General features: G+C 36.9%; 1 protein-coding gene across 4 annotated transcripts in view; it reads right to left on the bottom strand.

Moving 5' to 3' along the window:
• Nucleotides 1–17,319, bottom strand: part of sbf2 (SET binding factor 2) — a 309,070-nt gene that overhangs the window by 119,829 nt on the left and 171,922 nt on the right. For all 4 annotated transcript variants that reach the window (XM_056462363.1, XM_056462364.1, XM_056462365.1 and 1 more), the window contains exon 17: nt 7,703–7,771. In XM_056462363.1, coding sequence (XP_056318338.1) covers nt 7,703–7,771 — 69 coding nt within the window. The remainder of the gene's footprint in view (nt 1–7,702; nt 7,772–17,319) is intronic.

The following is a 17,319-nucleotide window of genomic DNA, read 5'->3' as shown; positions in this document are numbered from 1 at the left end:
TGGTTTGTTGCAATAGGTTTCCTCAAATGGTTTGAGTTCTCTTCATTTATTGTGTTTTACTGTGCTCAAATTGCTTTGTTTACTCAAATGGATTAAGTTCACAGTACTTATTAGGATTAGTTTTTGAACCTAAATGGTTTGTTGCAATCAGTTTCCTCAAATGGTTTGAATTACCTTAACTTATTGGGTTTTACAGTGTATTTCTGTCTGAAAATTAGTAAAACTAGGTTTTTAACTGCCAATCTGTCTAATACACAACAGAAGAGTCAGGTTTTAAATAAGAAAAATATTAAAACATGTTTTTAAAATTTGATGCTAATGGTCTAATCTGATTCAATGATCTATGCCAGGGGTGTCCAAACTGAGTCCTGGAGGGCTGGTGTCCTGCATAGTTAGCTCCAACTTCCTTCAACACACCTGCCTGGAGTTTTCTAAAGAGCTTGATTAGCTGGTTCAGGTGTGTTTAATTGGGGTTGGAGTTAAAATATGCACCGGCCCTCCAGGACCAAGTTTGGGCATACAGATATACAGATCGACTGAACTGATTAAAAGATGATACAATGCAACTGTTTACCTCTAGATGAGCTAAACTTGATGAGCTAAACCAGATGAACTCTAAACTTAAATGAGCTAAAAATGCGGTAAAATGAGCACATTTTAACCCTCTGGTGATCCTTATCTGTGAATCTCGCTTGAGGTCTTCGCAGCCAAAAAGTGATGAATGCCTGTAAAGTACCACGTTTAATAATATTTTCCTATTTTACTTTTAACTTTGAGAGGGTTTTGTGGCAATAATTATTATTTATGCAGGAAATAACATAATTCTTTCCCCCATTGAACTTTTTAATTTTATTCAAAGGTAATTCAAGGTAAATTAGAGACTCTGCCACGCAAAAACAAAAGCAAAAAGCAGATTTAGTTGTAAAACAAATAAATAAATACATAAATGTAACCATGTAATGACATGGTGTAACCTCTAGGTTCCAGCATTACAATCTCTACAAAGCTGATTGTGAATTCCTAGTTGTCTAGACATTACTAATAAACTGTGGATTTGAATATACATTTAGAGAATCTAAAAGACTACCAGAAGGTTAAAAAAGCTTTTCTTAAATGATTTGGGCTCATATTTGTGTGGCTTCAGTGGCATACTGTAGCTCTAAGCCTGGAGATTTCTGGAGACAATGCAAAACAAATGAGATTCAAGTGATTGCTTTCAACGAATGAGGTGTTTATCACAATCACAAGGGCTTCGTAAAATTGACTGCCTCTTATTAATGCAGTGCTCAGGATTTGCTGTTACATAAAAGTGGCAAATGCCACACAGCAAAACTGAAAAACAGGAAACTGATGGTTTGAAGAAAGATTACTTTCAGATGTCTTAAAGAAAGTCTTGAATTGCTCATGCACAAAATCGTGGGCTCTCAGGAATGATTTAAGTGTCAGGTGCAGCTCATCGATGAAAATGAACAACGAATTTCATTATGAACAATGAAACCGGATTAGTGAACATCTGTATTTGAGTATTGAAGTTAGCAAGGGACACATACAGCTCTGTTTATGTTAGAGATGAATGATGCTTTAAATCATGGGGCTTGTTTAAAAGAGGTGTGTGGTTACTTTTATAAGCATATGTTTCCAGCAACTATACACTGTAGCAATGCCACCCAATTAACCACATGGCAACATGATTGACAGCCACTCTTCTAAATGACTCCGCAAAAAACATGCAACGTCCTGCCTTCAAGATCTGAGCTTTCAAAAATTTTCAAGGTATGAAATGTACGGTCGAGCTGTTGTTTCAGAGTCACACCTTCCAGTTAACAATGCAAGGTTAATAAAATAATAATAATAAAAAAAAAATTTAAATCTCTGTGTGATGTACAGTTGAAGTCAAAATTATTAGCCCTCCTGAATTATTAGCCCCCGTATATTTCTTTCCCCAGTTTCTGTTTAAAGGATAAAATATTTTAACATTTCTAAACATAATAGTTTTACTAACTATTATCTAATAACTGTAATAACTGATGTATTTTATCTTTGCCATGATGACAGTAAATAATATTTTACTAGATATTTTTCATGACGCTAGTATTCAGCTTAAAGTGACATTTAAAGCCTTAATTAGGTTGAAATATCAAAATATTGCTTAAGGGGGATAATAATATTGACCTCGACATGGTTTTAAAGGGCACCTATGATTAAAATCATCTTTTGGAACATGTATGGACAGAACTGTGTGCAGGTATTGTGTGTTCACAGTCATATTAGAGTAATATAAACACAAGTCTCTTAGTTATTATAGATTATATTAATTTCCTGACATTAAATAAGGATCCAAATCCCTCCCATTTTGAAGCCCACCGCAACGTGACGTAGGAGTGCGGTTTCCCCGCCAACCGAATTGATTGACAGCTGCAATCAATTAGTAGTAACACGTATAATCATCCCAACAAGACAGGACGTGCGCAAAGCAACTGGGATTAAAAGATCTATTCAGCTCTCTGTGATCATCAATTATCATCAAATGTGACCAAGTATGAGTTTTACAAGCTTAAACCTTTTTAAAACAGTGTGTTTTGCCGTCTTTATCACCACATCCGCGCATCAGTACAATTATAAAAGAAGAAGCTTCAATCCCAGTTTGTGGACGTTAAATCAGGTTTATTTTGTACATTAACTTAACAGATATCCATACAGCAGTGGATATTAACATGTATCCTGTCACATTTGCCGTGCAAAAACAGTGCAAAGTTAAATGCGCGCTGTGTGCGTGCGTAAGCTTTGTAACGACATTGACTACGTTTACTTGGACATCAGTAATCAAATTATTTGCCTTAATCTAATAAAGACAATAATAAGATTAAGGCGTTTACATGAGTTGCTTTTTGAATGTTCCTTTCATGATCCCGTTTAACATGTTATAGCACATAATTAGATATCCGCATTTCCTCCAGAGATGTAATTTCGGGTGTTTCATTTTTAATTTGTCAATTTTAACTGCAGTTTGGCACTTTCCTTTTCATTCGGGAACATTTCATGCATGCCCCCCGTGATAAACGAGATACTGGATGCAACTATGAACTGCTGGAAGAGTGTTGTTTTAATGGAAGTTTATACCGCATGCTGAATGGAAGGAAAAAACCCTCCGCATTTCACAGCGCAGGAGTCTGTGATCTGCACTGACTCGGTAGGTGCAAACAATCGTGTGTGTGTGGGTGTGTGAGTGTGTGTGTGGACTATCCTGCTGCAAAATGCGGCGAAAAGTCCTACATGAAGGTGATAATTTGATTAAGGTGTTTGCATGTCTGTACTGCACTTCAATAATGCGACTAAAATTCGATTTCTCTTTAGTTCAATTACGACCTTAGTCAGATTAAATTAATCAAAAAACGTTGTTTACATGGTCAACTCTTAATCCAATTAAAATCGAATTATTGGTGTCCATGTAAACCTACTCATTGTGTGTGACTCATCATTGCAGAAAGGCTTGAATTACTCCAAAACAAAGAATCAAATATTCATTGGGAAAGTTCTGACTGTAGTACTTCTCACAAACGTTACGCGAGATGTGCTTCTTTCATGTCTGTCACTGTGCTGTTTATCCGAGGCAGCCGAGGCTTAGATTGAGGCACACTTTGTCAGGCTCGTGGGGAAAACTAGCATTAAAAGCACAGGCAACAAAAACAGCTACAAGATGCTCAGAGCTGAAAACTGTAACTTCTGAAAGGTATAATAAATAATATGATGGGTGTTTTGAGCTGAAACTGTACAGACACATTCTGGAGACACAAAAGAGTTATCTTAAATCTTGAAAAGGGGTGAAATAGGTGCCCTTTAAAAAATTTTAAAACTGCTTTTATTCTAGCTGAAATTAAACAACTAAGCCTTTCTCCAGAAGAAAAAATATTATAGGAAATACTGTGAAAATTTCCTTGCTCTGTTAAACATCATTTGGGAAATATTTAAAAAAGGAAAAAAACTATTCATAGTAGTGCTCATCATTTTGACTTTAACTGTAGTCGTCTGGGTTATGTTAACCACAGTTAGGTCTCTATGACTAAGATAACAGCTATTGTCTTGCAAACAGACATGAGGGTCACCAATGTGATTTCTGATTATATCACAGTCTTCATTTCACGGTGTGAGTCACTGCACAAGGATTGCAGAGCAGCTCACAATTGAAAAGCAACAGAGTCGGTTGTGTCTATCGCTATGACAACAATAATGTGGGTACGTGATGGATCGTGTTGAGAGCCAGACACCCTCCAAATCCCTGCTGCCAAGACCTCCTTTATATCCCACTGTACCACAGCGCAACTAAACAAGACTACAGGGACTGTCATGCAGTAGTTTTCTTCTAGTGGAATGGAACTCAAAGGCCTCCGATATATTCCCAGCAAATACACATTCCCTTTTTTCGCCTGTGAGTTTGAAATACCTTAGTATTGGTATATTATAGTGAACAGCGTTTGACGTTTGCATGCGCTCTACAAACGTTCAGCCCACTCAAGCCTCATCAGTGTTCATTTGTAGAGCACTTCAAGTAATTAGCTTTAGTTTTAGGGATCCACCAATGTGAAAAATCATTTATATCTGGAACACATCCAATGTATAGTTGATAAATACATAATACAGTAGTGGAAATAAGTATTGAACACGTCATGTTTTTTGTCCTGGAAATAATATTTCTAAAGAAGCTGTTGAGATGGAATTGAATCAGGTTTAGGTAAAAACCGAAACAATAGTTTATAGTTTAAATAACTAATTTCTAATAACAGATATCTTTTACCTGTGCCATGATTCATTCTTTCATTCATTTTCTTCCACCTTTCCAGGGCCGGGTTGCGGGGGTAGCAGTCTCAGGAGAGAACCCCAGACTGCCCTCGCCCCAAACCGATGGTCTCAAATTCAATTCCTGGAGGGCTGCAGCTCTGCATAGTTTAGCTCCTACCACCTCCAACTCACAGCTGCTTAGTAGTCTATAGATGTCTTGAACACCTTGATTAGTTGGATCAGCTGTGTTTGATTAGGGTTGAAGCAAAACTGTGCATAGCTGTGGCCCTCCAGGAATCGAGTTTGAAACCTATGCCCCAGACACGTCTCCTAGGTCCTCCGGGAAGATCCCGAGGTGTCAGCCAAGAGACATAGTCCCTCCAGCATGTCCTGGGTCTTCCCCGAGGCCTCCTCCCGGTGGGAACACCTCAGTAGGTAGGCGCCCAGGAGGCATCCGAAACAGATGCCCGAGCCACCTCAGCTGACTTCTCTCGTTGTGGATGAGCTCCTCCCAGGTGACAGAGCTTCCCATCCTATCTATGAGGGTGCGACCCGCCACCCTGCGAAGGAAACTTATTTGAGCTGGTCGTATCCGAGATCCTGTCTTTTCGGTCATGACCCAAAGTTCATGACCATAGATGAGAGTAGGAATGTAGACTGACCAATAAATCAAGAGATTTGGCTTTTGGCTCAGCTCCTTATTTATCACAACAGACTGGTACGCTATCCGAATTACTGCTGTCGCTGCAAAAATCCACCTGTCAATCTCACGTTCCATTTCTCCCTCACTTGTGAACAAAACCCCAAGATACTTGAACTCCTCCCCCTGGGATCAGGACTTTCCTCCAACCTGGAGATGGCAAACCACCTTTTTCTAGTGAAGCACCATGTCCTCACACTTGAAGGTGCTGATTCTCATCCCAGCCGCGTCACACTCGACAGCAAACCACCCTAGTGCATGCTAAAGGTCAATGTCCGATGAAGCCAACAGAACAACATCGTCATTAAATCGAGAGCTTTGTCCTTCAGCTCAGCTCCTTCTTTACCACAACGGACCGGTAGGCTAACCACAATATTGCTGCCGCTGAACCAATCCACCTGTCAATCTCACATTCTATCCTTCCCTTACTCATAAACCAAATTCCAAGATACTTGAACACCTTCACCGGGGGTAAGGACGTTCTTCCAACCTGGAGATGGCAAACCACCTTTTTCTGGTGGAGCACCATGTCCTCAGACTTGAAGGTGCTACTTCTCATCCCAGCCGTGTCACACTCAGCAGCAAACCACCCCAGTGCATGCTGAAGGTTTATGTCCGATGAAGTCAACAGAACAATATCATCTGCGAATAAAAGAGATCCCGGAACTGGACCCCCTCCAGCCTAAGGGTGCGCATAGAAATTCTGTCCAAAAAAATTATGAACAGAATTGGTGACAAAGGGCAGCCCTGCCGGAGTCCAACATGCACCAGTAACAAGTCTTACTTTTTGCCAGCAATGTGAACCAAACTCCTGCTCTGTTCATACAGGGACCAGAATTTAAAAAAAAAAATTAAAAACTTTTATTCTAGCCTAAATAAAACAAATCAAACTTTCTCCAGAAAAAAACATAATATAGGAATTACTGTGAAAAAATTAAAGCTCTGTTACACATCATTTGGGAAACAGTTGAAAAAGAAGAAAAAACTGACAGGGGGTTTAATAATTTTCACAATGGCTCACATAGAGATTTTAAACCCCATATGAAAAATCTAAACATATCAAAGAACTCCAAATCTCTAAAAAATGTAGTTTAGTGTTTCGTGGCCCTTTAAAGGTCCCGTGAAGTGCTTTAAAATATGTATTTTTATTCGACGTTTGACTGAAAAATGAAGAGAGGGTGGAACATAGAGTAGCTCCTCTATGGAGCTAATAATATGCCAAAACAATCTGAATTTGAATTGTGTTAATTTGAATTGTTGACAATTGTAATTTAATAAATATGAATTTTTAGTTGCTGTTAAAAGTTTTTTGAATTTGACTTTCTTACTTTGAATTTGAATTTCATAACTTGAATATTAAACATCTGAAATTTAAGACCTACTTTCTACTGAATCTGAATTTCAAGATCTGAATTTATGGTTTAGAATTTTAGGATATAGAAATTGATGTTCTGAATTTTTGCATCTTGAAAACTTGAAACTGTATTTTTACAAACTGGATATCTGCAGTCTATGAATTCAGAACACAAAAAATTTGAAGTTTGAAAATGCGTCTATAAAAATTGTTTTCTCAAATTTCAATATTCAAGTTATGAAATTCAAATTTAAATTAAGAAATTTAAATTCAAAATAAGAAATTCAAATTCAAAACAATTTTTATCGGCATATAACAATTCATATGTATTAAATTACAATTTTCAATAATTCAAATGAACAATTCAAATTCAGATTGTTTTGGCATATTATTAGCTCCATACTCCTCCCCTTTAAAAAAAAACAGCCAATAGTATTTTATTTTTATCATTGCTCTGCCAGTGAGAGTGGTTGAGCTCAAGCGCATCAAATGAGAAGCGTCTTGAAGGGGGCGGGGCATGTCAGATACTAGAGAGCATTTGATTGGTCAAGATTTGATGAGAAACCATTGATCCATTAAGGCGTAAGTAACAAACTTTAAGCTTTACATGTTTATATCGGTTTTATATCTTCTAAATGCAAATTTTGTACCACACTAGCTTTCAGATATCATTAAAGACTAACATACTGATACTAGCATCTAAAAACGTTATTTTAATTTCACTGGCCCTTTAAGAGTTCAACTGAGCAGATGGAGACAGGTGTAAAGTGCTTCAATGAGTGTTTGTGCCAGTGTTGATGTGCTGTGATTAAGATTCAGTAATCAGAGCTGCCCGTGTGCCAGCTGCCAGTCTGAGCTCAACTCACACTTACCCTGTAAAAGGCCGTGGTCAAGGGCAGCAGTGCCGCGGCTACAGTGTATTCCTCTGAGCTGGAGCAGTCCTGCGAATAAACACAGACAAGCAAGACGTTACATGATATCTCTGAAGTCTAGAAGCTGATGATAAAATTGTGCATCAATTATGACATCAGTTTCTATTTTCCTACGTTATATAAGTCTTAGACTTTCTTACTTGTCTCGTTTCTAGTCCAAATATCAAAAATTCTTAAAGTACAAATGAGATCAAAACTAACCATATGATTTTTTAGCTCTCATTAATCACAATTCAACTGTGCGTCTCTTTATGAAGAAAAAAAATGTTTGCCTTCATAATCTTTAACTGAAATCTGAAAATGCACTTCCTGTTTGTTTTAAATCAAAGAGCATAGAATCACCAAGAGGCCACACTCTGTTGTTGTTTGGGAAACCGCCACTAGATGCCGCTAGTGTCACGCGGTGGCCATTTTGGAATGAAAATTCCAATAGAACACCAGCATATTATAAGTCTGTAAAATAAACAATTAAAAGTGCTGATGATTGTGATAGTAGGTGTTGTATTGTCGTCTTTCAGGTTGTATCTCAGCTTTAATGCGCTTTTTAAATAAATAAACAAAAAACAAAGCAGCTGCTTGTCATCGCTACAGCAAGGAGATCCAATGGACGGCCGATCGCTTTCACTCCAAAATGGTGGAATTGTGGGGCTGTTGCTGGGCACTGCTGTTGCAATGGAACGTTCTATCAAAGAGCTTAGAATGACCAAGAGGCGACACTCAATAGACGTTCTATTGTAACAGCAGTATATTTGGACTATTTTTTTCTCTTTTTTTTTTTTGCAGTGTATGACAATCTGTCTTCATATTCATGTTTAATATCCAGATATCACATAAATAAATGTGAGTAAACATATCACATATTAGTAAATAACAAAATCATAGCTATTTTCAAGTGGGTTTTCATCCATCCCATTGGTTTTTGAATGCTTTCAGGCTGCAGTCATGCATATGCTTTCAATATTTTACATAATCATGGATCTGACACAGTTTTCAGGCTTGCTCCAATTTTCAATTTAGGAGTGATTTACCATCTTCAAATTCCAAACTGACATGACACTGTCGTATTTAAAAGAAATCAAGCCATTAAATCAAAACTGGGCTTGTTGTATAAAAAGATCTGAACTCGGTGAGGGAGTGACATTTATATTTTATTGGGATCTTGGAAAGAGTAAAAGCCAGATGACTCTGCTTTTTAATGAAAAACAAAAATAGCTTGTGGTTTTATAGCTTCATGAAAAGTCCCTGATTCATGATTTGTTGTGTATGATGTGGCACTTAAAAAAAAAACCAAGTGGAATTGATAAGCAGGATGAAAAATGACTTACTTTTATATATTTTATATACAAAAAAAGCTATAGTGTCAGGATTTTATGTCAATACAAAAACCAGCCGCCATCTCTGCTCTCTATCCCGGCATATGCATCTGAATGTAAAGACAGTGGGCAAATCAAAACCATCAGTTTGTGTGCAAATCTGGCATGCCGGGCCCCCTATGGAGGGTTCAGCTCGAGGTATTTCACCTTTCAGTTGTAGCGGAGCATCAGGTTTGGAATGAACTGCGCGCTTTTGCCAGAGGAGCTGGAACATTCCATCATTCTAGGCTTCTGTACACAATTAAATCACTGGAAATGAACTCGGAGCAAAGTCTGTAATCCTTTACCATCAAATGATCCCAATTATTCTGCACGGAGACCTTATTCTGCTCACACTAGATTGTACTGAAAAAAAATGACAGATTATTGTCTGTAAACAAATAAATAAACAAATAATAATAAGGTTTGCCTTTTCTTTTATTTTGTAATCTAGTCTTATCTTCCCGCTGTGTTTCCCGCCATGTGCTTCTTTGTTCTTGTGTCATGTTTTTATTGGTTGATTTAGTCATGTGCCATGTTCTCATTGGTTGTGTAATGTGATCCCTGTATATATCAATAATATAATACAAGTATTTATCAATAATATAATACAAGTTAAAAATAATATAATATATAAAATATTATAGTTACTTCTTCAGTAAAAAGAAAAGTCAAAAACTTAAATACAGCACCTTTACTGCACAGGTAGTTCCAATCAGTTTTGATTACAGTTTAAAAAGGCACATAGTTTACCCCTTTTTATGATTTATATTAATATTATGGCTCTTCTGAGTGTGCCAGTTTAGGTTCAGTTCAAAACACAGTTCAGATTTTTATTATAATGTGTTAAAAAGTGTCATTTTGGGGACGTGTCCACAGCTCGCTGTTTTAGGGGTGTGTTGCTTCACATGAAAATTAGTTTCGACTTCCCGCTTTGTGTATGGCAACAGACAGGCAGACAGAGAGAAGCAACATAAGTGAGAGGACCAGCATTCAGCCGTACATGTACGACTTGGACACAGACCAAGCAGAGAGAACAAAATCATTTGTGTCTTTATACAGTTTTACAGCCAACTGTGTGTTAGTTTAAAGTTCCGAGCTTGTACATCGAGACTAATAACCACGCACCCTGAATTAACTTTGACTGAGGCACCAGAGCTGCGACATGGCACACCAGACACACACATTCGTATGGTATTTAAAATGAAACTATTCAGATGGCGCTCTGTGGTGCGGCAGAAACATGAAGTGTCCCGAATCGTGACTGGGCACCACGGACAGCTGCCGACTTGAAGCGCCGTTGTGTGTACCCTGATAGATACCTATGTTTAGAATTCTAAAATGCATGGTGCTGCACGTCGCCGAGCGGTGCTTCTGGTGTTCGACCTGCAGGCAAGTTCTTTATTTCATTTTCAATGGAGAGACATGCACGTGAAGCAACGCACTTGCACTTTCCAGCTGCACCTAGTTATGATCACAGGGAGCTTCTGTGACCGTGAGAAATGCAAACGGCTGAAGTTTAAGGAAGACTCAATGAAAAGTACACATGTTTGCAAACCTACCCAAAGGGTACAAACAATAATTCCGATTAGAGCCATCATGTGGAGAATATTGATCTTGTGTTGAGCCAATGAGCCTTACATCTAAAAATAGAGCTAGGGTGTTCCTTTGGTGACATCGCTTTGACTCGCACGCTGAAAATGGTGGACGTGAAACAACAAACTGAGGATATGGTGATGCAGGCCTGTCAATCAATATTGGTGGGCGGGGGGACCGCACTCTTACGTCAAGTTGCGGTCGGTCTGAAAACCGCTCCAACTGGTCCACCGTTTTTATGTTGTTAAATTGAAAAAAAAAAGGACTGTGTGTGTTTATATCACCCCAATATGATGGTCTATAAACTATACCTAGACACATGTCTGTCCAAACAGCTTGAAAAGTAGATTTTTCACCATAGGTGCCCTTTAAATAAATGCACAACCCAAAAACATTAGTAGTAAACAATGCAACTCATTGACAGTTGTTGGAGCTGATAGGAATTAACCGACTTGCAAATATTTTGCGCATAGAGATAGCTAACACATGTTACTATGAGCTATTAGATTTGCTCATGTCACACACACAATTCCTCTCATAAATTGGACAAATAATGCGCTGCAAAAAGCAATATAGTTTTAACTAGTCTAAAATATGGATCACAGATTAAGTAAGATAACCAGGATAATTATCAGCTTGTCATGCGTTTAAGGATTCTATATTCTAAATAACATCTTAATTACACCTACTGGCCACTATATAAGGTACACCTGTCCAACTTCTCGATAACGCAAATTTCTAATCAGCCAATCACATGGCAGCAACTCAATGCATTTAGGCATGTAGACATGGTCAAGACGATCTGCTGCAGCTCAAACCGAACATCAGAATGTGGGAGAAAGGTGATTTAAGTGACTTTGGACGTGGCATAGTTGTTGGTGTCAGACGGGCTGGTCTGAATATTTCAGAAACTGCTGATCTACTGAGATTTTCACGCACAACCATCTCTAGGGTTTACAGAGAATGGTCCAAAAAAATAGAAAATATCCAGTGAGCGGCAGTTCGCACAGGCTCACCAAAATTGGACAATTGAAGATTAGAAAAGCATGGATTCATCCTGCCTTGTATCATTGGTTTAGGCTGGTGGTGGTGGTGGTGTGGAGGATATTTTCTTGCCACACTTTGGGTCCATTAGTACCAACTGAGAATCGTGTCAATCGTGAGTATTGTTGCTGACCATGTCCATCCCTTAATAACCACAGTGTACCCATCTTACCAGGATACCGCGCCATGTCATAAAGTGTGAATCATGTCAGACTGCTTTCTTGAACATTACAATGAGTTCACTGTACTCAAATGACCTCCACAGTCACAAGATCTCAATCCATTAGAGCACCTTTGGGATGTGGTGGAACGGGAGATTCGATTCATGGATGTGCAGCTGACAAATCTGAAGCAACTATGTGATGCTATCATGTCAACATGGACCAAAATCTCTAAGAAATATTTTTAGTATCTTGTTGAATCTTTACCATGAACGATTAAGGCAGTTCTGAAGGCGAAAGCGAGTCCAACCCGGCACTAGTAAGGTGTACCTAATAAAGTGGCTTAGTTAGTGGTTATAAACTTTTCTTATTTTAAATATAACATTACTGTTTATGTTTATCATTGACCCCTAACACCGATCCAATAGTTATTACACAGTCATTTCACACACATACAGTACACGCTGCACATGCCTGTATGGTAAAAAGTTACTCATGGTGTGAAATACTGTCACTCTCTGGTTGAAACCTCAGGTCAGTAGAGTGTAGTTTTGCTGCACGTATGTAACTTTACTCATCCAGGAATGAGAGAGGATGTTGAATGACTGTGAATCATCACTAACTATACGTGCTGCTGAACGAGTGTTTGTGGAAGTGCACGTGGATTGTGACACGTCCTCCCCCCCCTGTAGTTCAGTCTGCTTTAGCATCTGCAGTCATATGATGTGGCTCGTTTATTTCCTGTTTTACTCACAAATGTTCGCCGTGAGGCAGGAAAACGCTACTTGTCAACTTCCTACAAACCGAAAGCTATATTTTGGTCGCTTTCTAGGAATGACTTTTACACAGTTTTGGTGGTTGGACATTTTGTGTAGTTGACAAAACTGCGTTTCTGTAAAAAAGAAGTTGTGGTCACCCTAACTGCTCTCAAAGCATAATTATTAGTTTTTTTGTCAGGTTTTTTTTTTTAAACAAGAGCAAAAGTGCCTTTATTTTATAAAAAAAGATTTAAATGTTATTATTTTAATATATTATAAATAATTTGTATCTTTTAATTAAAAAAATATTTAAATTAAATTTAAAAATGGTATTTTAAAAGGGCGGTTTTCTTACTATAAAATGCAATTTATTTCTGTGTTGGTGAAGCTGAATATCAGTATAATAACTTCAGTCTTCTCATGTCTATTTTTTTTTGTGGGAACTGTGATAAACTAATACTAATACGTGATTTTTTGTTCAGCAGAAACAAAATAAACTGATAAAATATTACAATAAAGGCATTTGTAATATTACAAAATATTTCTATTTTAATATTTCTGATTTTTTAAAAGTATTGTTCATGAAAAATATCTGAAAAAACAAAAGGTACTTGCACATAAAAGTCATGACTAAAAAAACAAACAAACAAAAAAGCTTACTATTAAGATCATTTGAGCACAAATTTTTAAAAATAGTCAATAATAATTACAAATTGTTATTATCGTTATAATGTGACACACAAGAAAAAAAATTCACCAGAAAAATAAATAAAACTTTAATATATATTTACACTAAAACATAATAAATTGAACAAAAATAACAATAAAGGCATTTCTAATATTACCAAATATTTCTATCATAATATTTCTGATCATTTAAAGATAGTATTTTTGAAAAAATCCTGAAAAACATCTTTGTTATCTTTGACTATTAAATTCATGGTTAAAAAACAAAACCTTAGATACTATTAAGATATGCTATTATTAAAACACTAAGTAACAACAACAGTCAATAATAATAACTGAGTGAAAATTTGTTATATTTATCATGTCATACACAAGACTGCGATAATAATGATATCAGAAAAAAAATATTAAATTTTAATGCATATTTAAACAAAAAGACAATAAATTCAACAAAAACAACAATAAAGGCATATCCAATATTACGAAATATTTCTATCATAATATTTCTGATATTTTAAAAAATATTAATCATGAACAAATCCTGCAAAACATCATTATTTTTGACAATTAAATTCATGGTAAAAAACCCTTAGATACTATTAAGATCTGCTATTATTAGGACACTAAGCTACAATTATAGTCAATAATAATAACAAATGTATAATAATAACAAATAATAAATGTTTTATTTTTTATCATGTCAAGACTGCGATAATAATGATATCAGAAAAATACATTCAATTTTAATACATATTTAAACAAAATTATAATAAATTGATCAAAAATAACAATAAAGGCATTTCCAATATTACCAAATAATTCTATTATAATATTTCTGATCAATTAAAAATATTATTTTTGAAAAAATCCTAAAAAACATCATTATTTTTGACTATTGAATTAATGGTAAAACAACAACAACAACAACAACAATATACTATTAAGATCTGCTATTATTAGGGCACTAAGTTCCAACAATAATAATATATGGGTTAAACATTTTTATATATTTTTTGGCATGTGTGATACACAAGACTGCAATAACAATTAAATTTATTATTTATTTAATTTTAATACATGTTTAAACAGAAAACAGGTATTTATATATAATTTGCAATAATAATTATATGGGACGACGCAGTGGCGCAATAGGTAGTGCTGTTGCCTCACAGCAAGAAGGTCGCTGATTCGAGCCTCGGCTGGGTCAGTTGGCATTTATGTGTGGAGTTTTCATGTTCTCCCTGCGTTCGCGTGGGTTTCCTCCGGGTGCTCCAGTTTCCCCCACAGTCCAAAGACATGTACAGGTGAATTATGAAGGCTAAATTGTCCGTAGTGTACCGTAGAAGGGCATCCGCTGCGTAAAACATGTGCTGGATAAGTTGGCGGTTCATTCCGCTGTGGCGACCCCAGATTAATAAAGGGACTAAGCCGAAAAGAAAATGAATGTATGAATGAATAATAATGATATAATTTCCAAGCATATATTTGTAATCAGCTAAATTCAGCATTAGTTAGCGAGACCCTTTCTCTAAAAACATTTAAAATTCCTTATTACTCAAAACCTATAGTATTCAAACTCAAAATTAGATGGCAGAGAATGTATATTGTTTTGTATTTTCCTCTTTTAAATTTAATTCTAATTATTACTATTTTTTACTGCAATAATGGTGTTGTGCTTGCACCCTATACATACACATATGCTGTGCATTTGTGTGAAGCATGAGGACTTGAACCTTGATGTTTGCAGACTGTAAGCTACTGTATTAGTCTCTTGTTAAAGCCACAAAGGGGAAAGAAGTATTGGCGATTTTGTTTGCTTGTTGTTGACTTGGTTTTTCTGTTTTGTGCATTCATTCATTTTCCTTCAGCTTAGTTCCTTATTTATCAGGGGTCGCCACAGCAGAATGAAACGCCAAACACCCATACACTCTCACATTCACACTTATACACTACAGCCAATTTTGTTTACCCAATTCACTTATACCACATGTCTTTGGACTGTGGGGGAAACCGGCGCACCCAGGGGAAACCCACGTCAACGCGGGGAGAACATGCAAACTCCACACAGAAATGGCAACTGACCTAGCCGGGACTCGAACCAGCGACCTTCTTGCTGTGAGGCGACAGTGCTAACCACTAAGCCACCGTGACGCCCATTTTGTGCAAATTTTCCTATCAAAAATCCTATTAATAAAGTATAAAATTGTATAAAAACAGCTTGCCGAGTGATCACACTTACAACAAAGCTTGGCATCCTTGATTTTGGATGGTGATAAAAGCATCCAAATCAAGAGATCCTAGCAACCACGCATAACATTACTCACATGTTCTTCATAACATATAAAACATCCAGTTACTTTTACTGCAATAATCTATTCTATCTCAGTCGTTGGTCATTGAGGCTGAGCCAAACATCATCTCCTCCTGTTTACCTGGCCTCATGGGAAGCTGCACTTGTTCAACATGGGAATGATGCACTTTACCACTTCCCAGCACATTTAATTCTGCAGAGAATTGCGTAAGTTCACCTGACCGCAAAGTCAGATATCGCTCACTGAATGCTCTTTTTCCAGGAAAGAGACTTCAGCACAGTGGGTCTCCTGCTCTAGAGCTCACCGGTGATGGTGGCAAAACAACTGCAGACAAATGAGCGAAAGAAATGAAATCAGCAGGCGGTGCACCTTAAAAAAAAAAAACTGATGTGAAAGCCCAGTGTGCCTCGCAAGCAATTAACTGTCAATCACAGAACTCAGAACTCACAGGCGAAGATAACATGTTTTCTTTACAGGGATGGATAGAAATTGTGTGCTTACTGTGTTATAATTATGTTCTCAAAACAAGTGGTTTAAAGTCCACGTGAACAGGAAGTTGCTTAGACTTTTATTTCAGTATGTTGATGTACTTCCAACTGAAACGGAATATCGAATAGGGGGCGCTATTTCTTTTTACGCATCATTCCCTAGTAGCAAGCTAACGGTAAGAATATTGCATAAGAATAATTGGTTAATGACATTAATGTCATTTTCAACAAACCTGTTTTGAGGCATCAAGTATAATATTTATATGTGCTGAGGCTGTCATAATTATGAATTTTGCATGCTTAATTACAGAAACATATTTCTTAAAACTATGGCTGCGTCCCAAATGGCACACTATACACACTATGTACTTATGCACTTACACACTGGACAGCATAGTATATGTATGTAGTGTCGTCCCAAATCAAACACTAATGGTTTTTTTACTAAGCGGAAATTCCAAACCGATTCCCTGATGACGGTTGCCAAACTAGTGAAATAAATGAATAAAGTACCAAATAATACCTGCCATGAGCATAACCAGATTCACCATCGGGAGGCGCTATAATCACTCTCGGAGGAGAATTTTGCTTTCGCAATCCAAAATAAATACAGTTATCCAACATGTGTGCCCAATAGCTCCGCCCCTTCCGCTACATAAATGAGCAAAGCAGTGGCCATTGAGTGCGTGAAGTGTCCATCATTCCACACTTCATTTTACCAGCTGAATGAGTGCATCATCCAGGTAATTAAAGTGCACTTATTTTGTTTAATTTCAGTGTGAACGCACTACTTACACTATTTATACTACAAAATGGCGAAGAATAGTGCATAAGTATGTGATTTGGGACGCAGCTATACTCTTCTGTTACACACTCAAAAGTATATATTTTTCCTTCACAAAAAAGTACATGTTTTTAGGGCATAGTATAAGTATGCGAATTGAGACGCAGCATATGCCTCACATTGTCAAAACAGTAAACACAAATCCATAACATCTCACCCAATTTCCCAAACATCCGTTTTTCAGGTCAAAATGAAGCTCTACGCTCAAAACCATAGGCTCTCGCTGAAAAACCAAACTTTGCCCTCAGACATCACACACAAGGCCTCATATCAAAGGTCTCAAGGCCATAAATATTAAAAACAATATTTACCAAA

The sequence above is a fragment of the Danio aesculapii genome, chromosome 7, assembly GCF_903798145.1.
Source record: "Danio aesculapii chromosome 7, fDanAes4.1, whole genome shotgun sequence".
In the NCBI taxonomy this organism is placed as follows: Eukaryota; Metazoa; Chordata; class Actinopteri; order Cypriniformes; family Danionidae; genus Danio; species Danio aesculapii.
The sequence above is the reverse complement of the archived record's forward strand: the minus strand, read 5'-3'. Positions and strand labels throughout refer to the sequence as shown.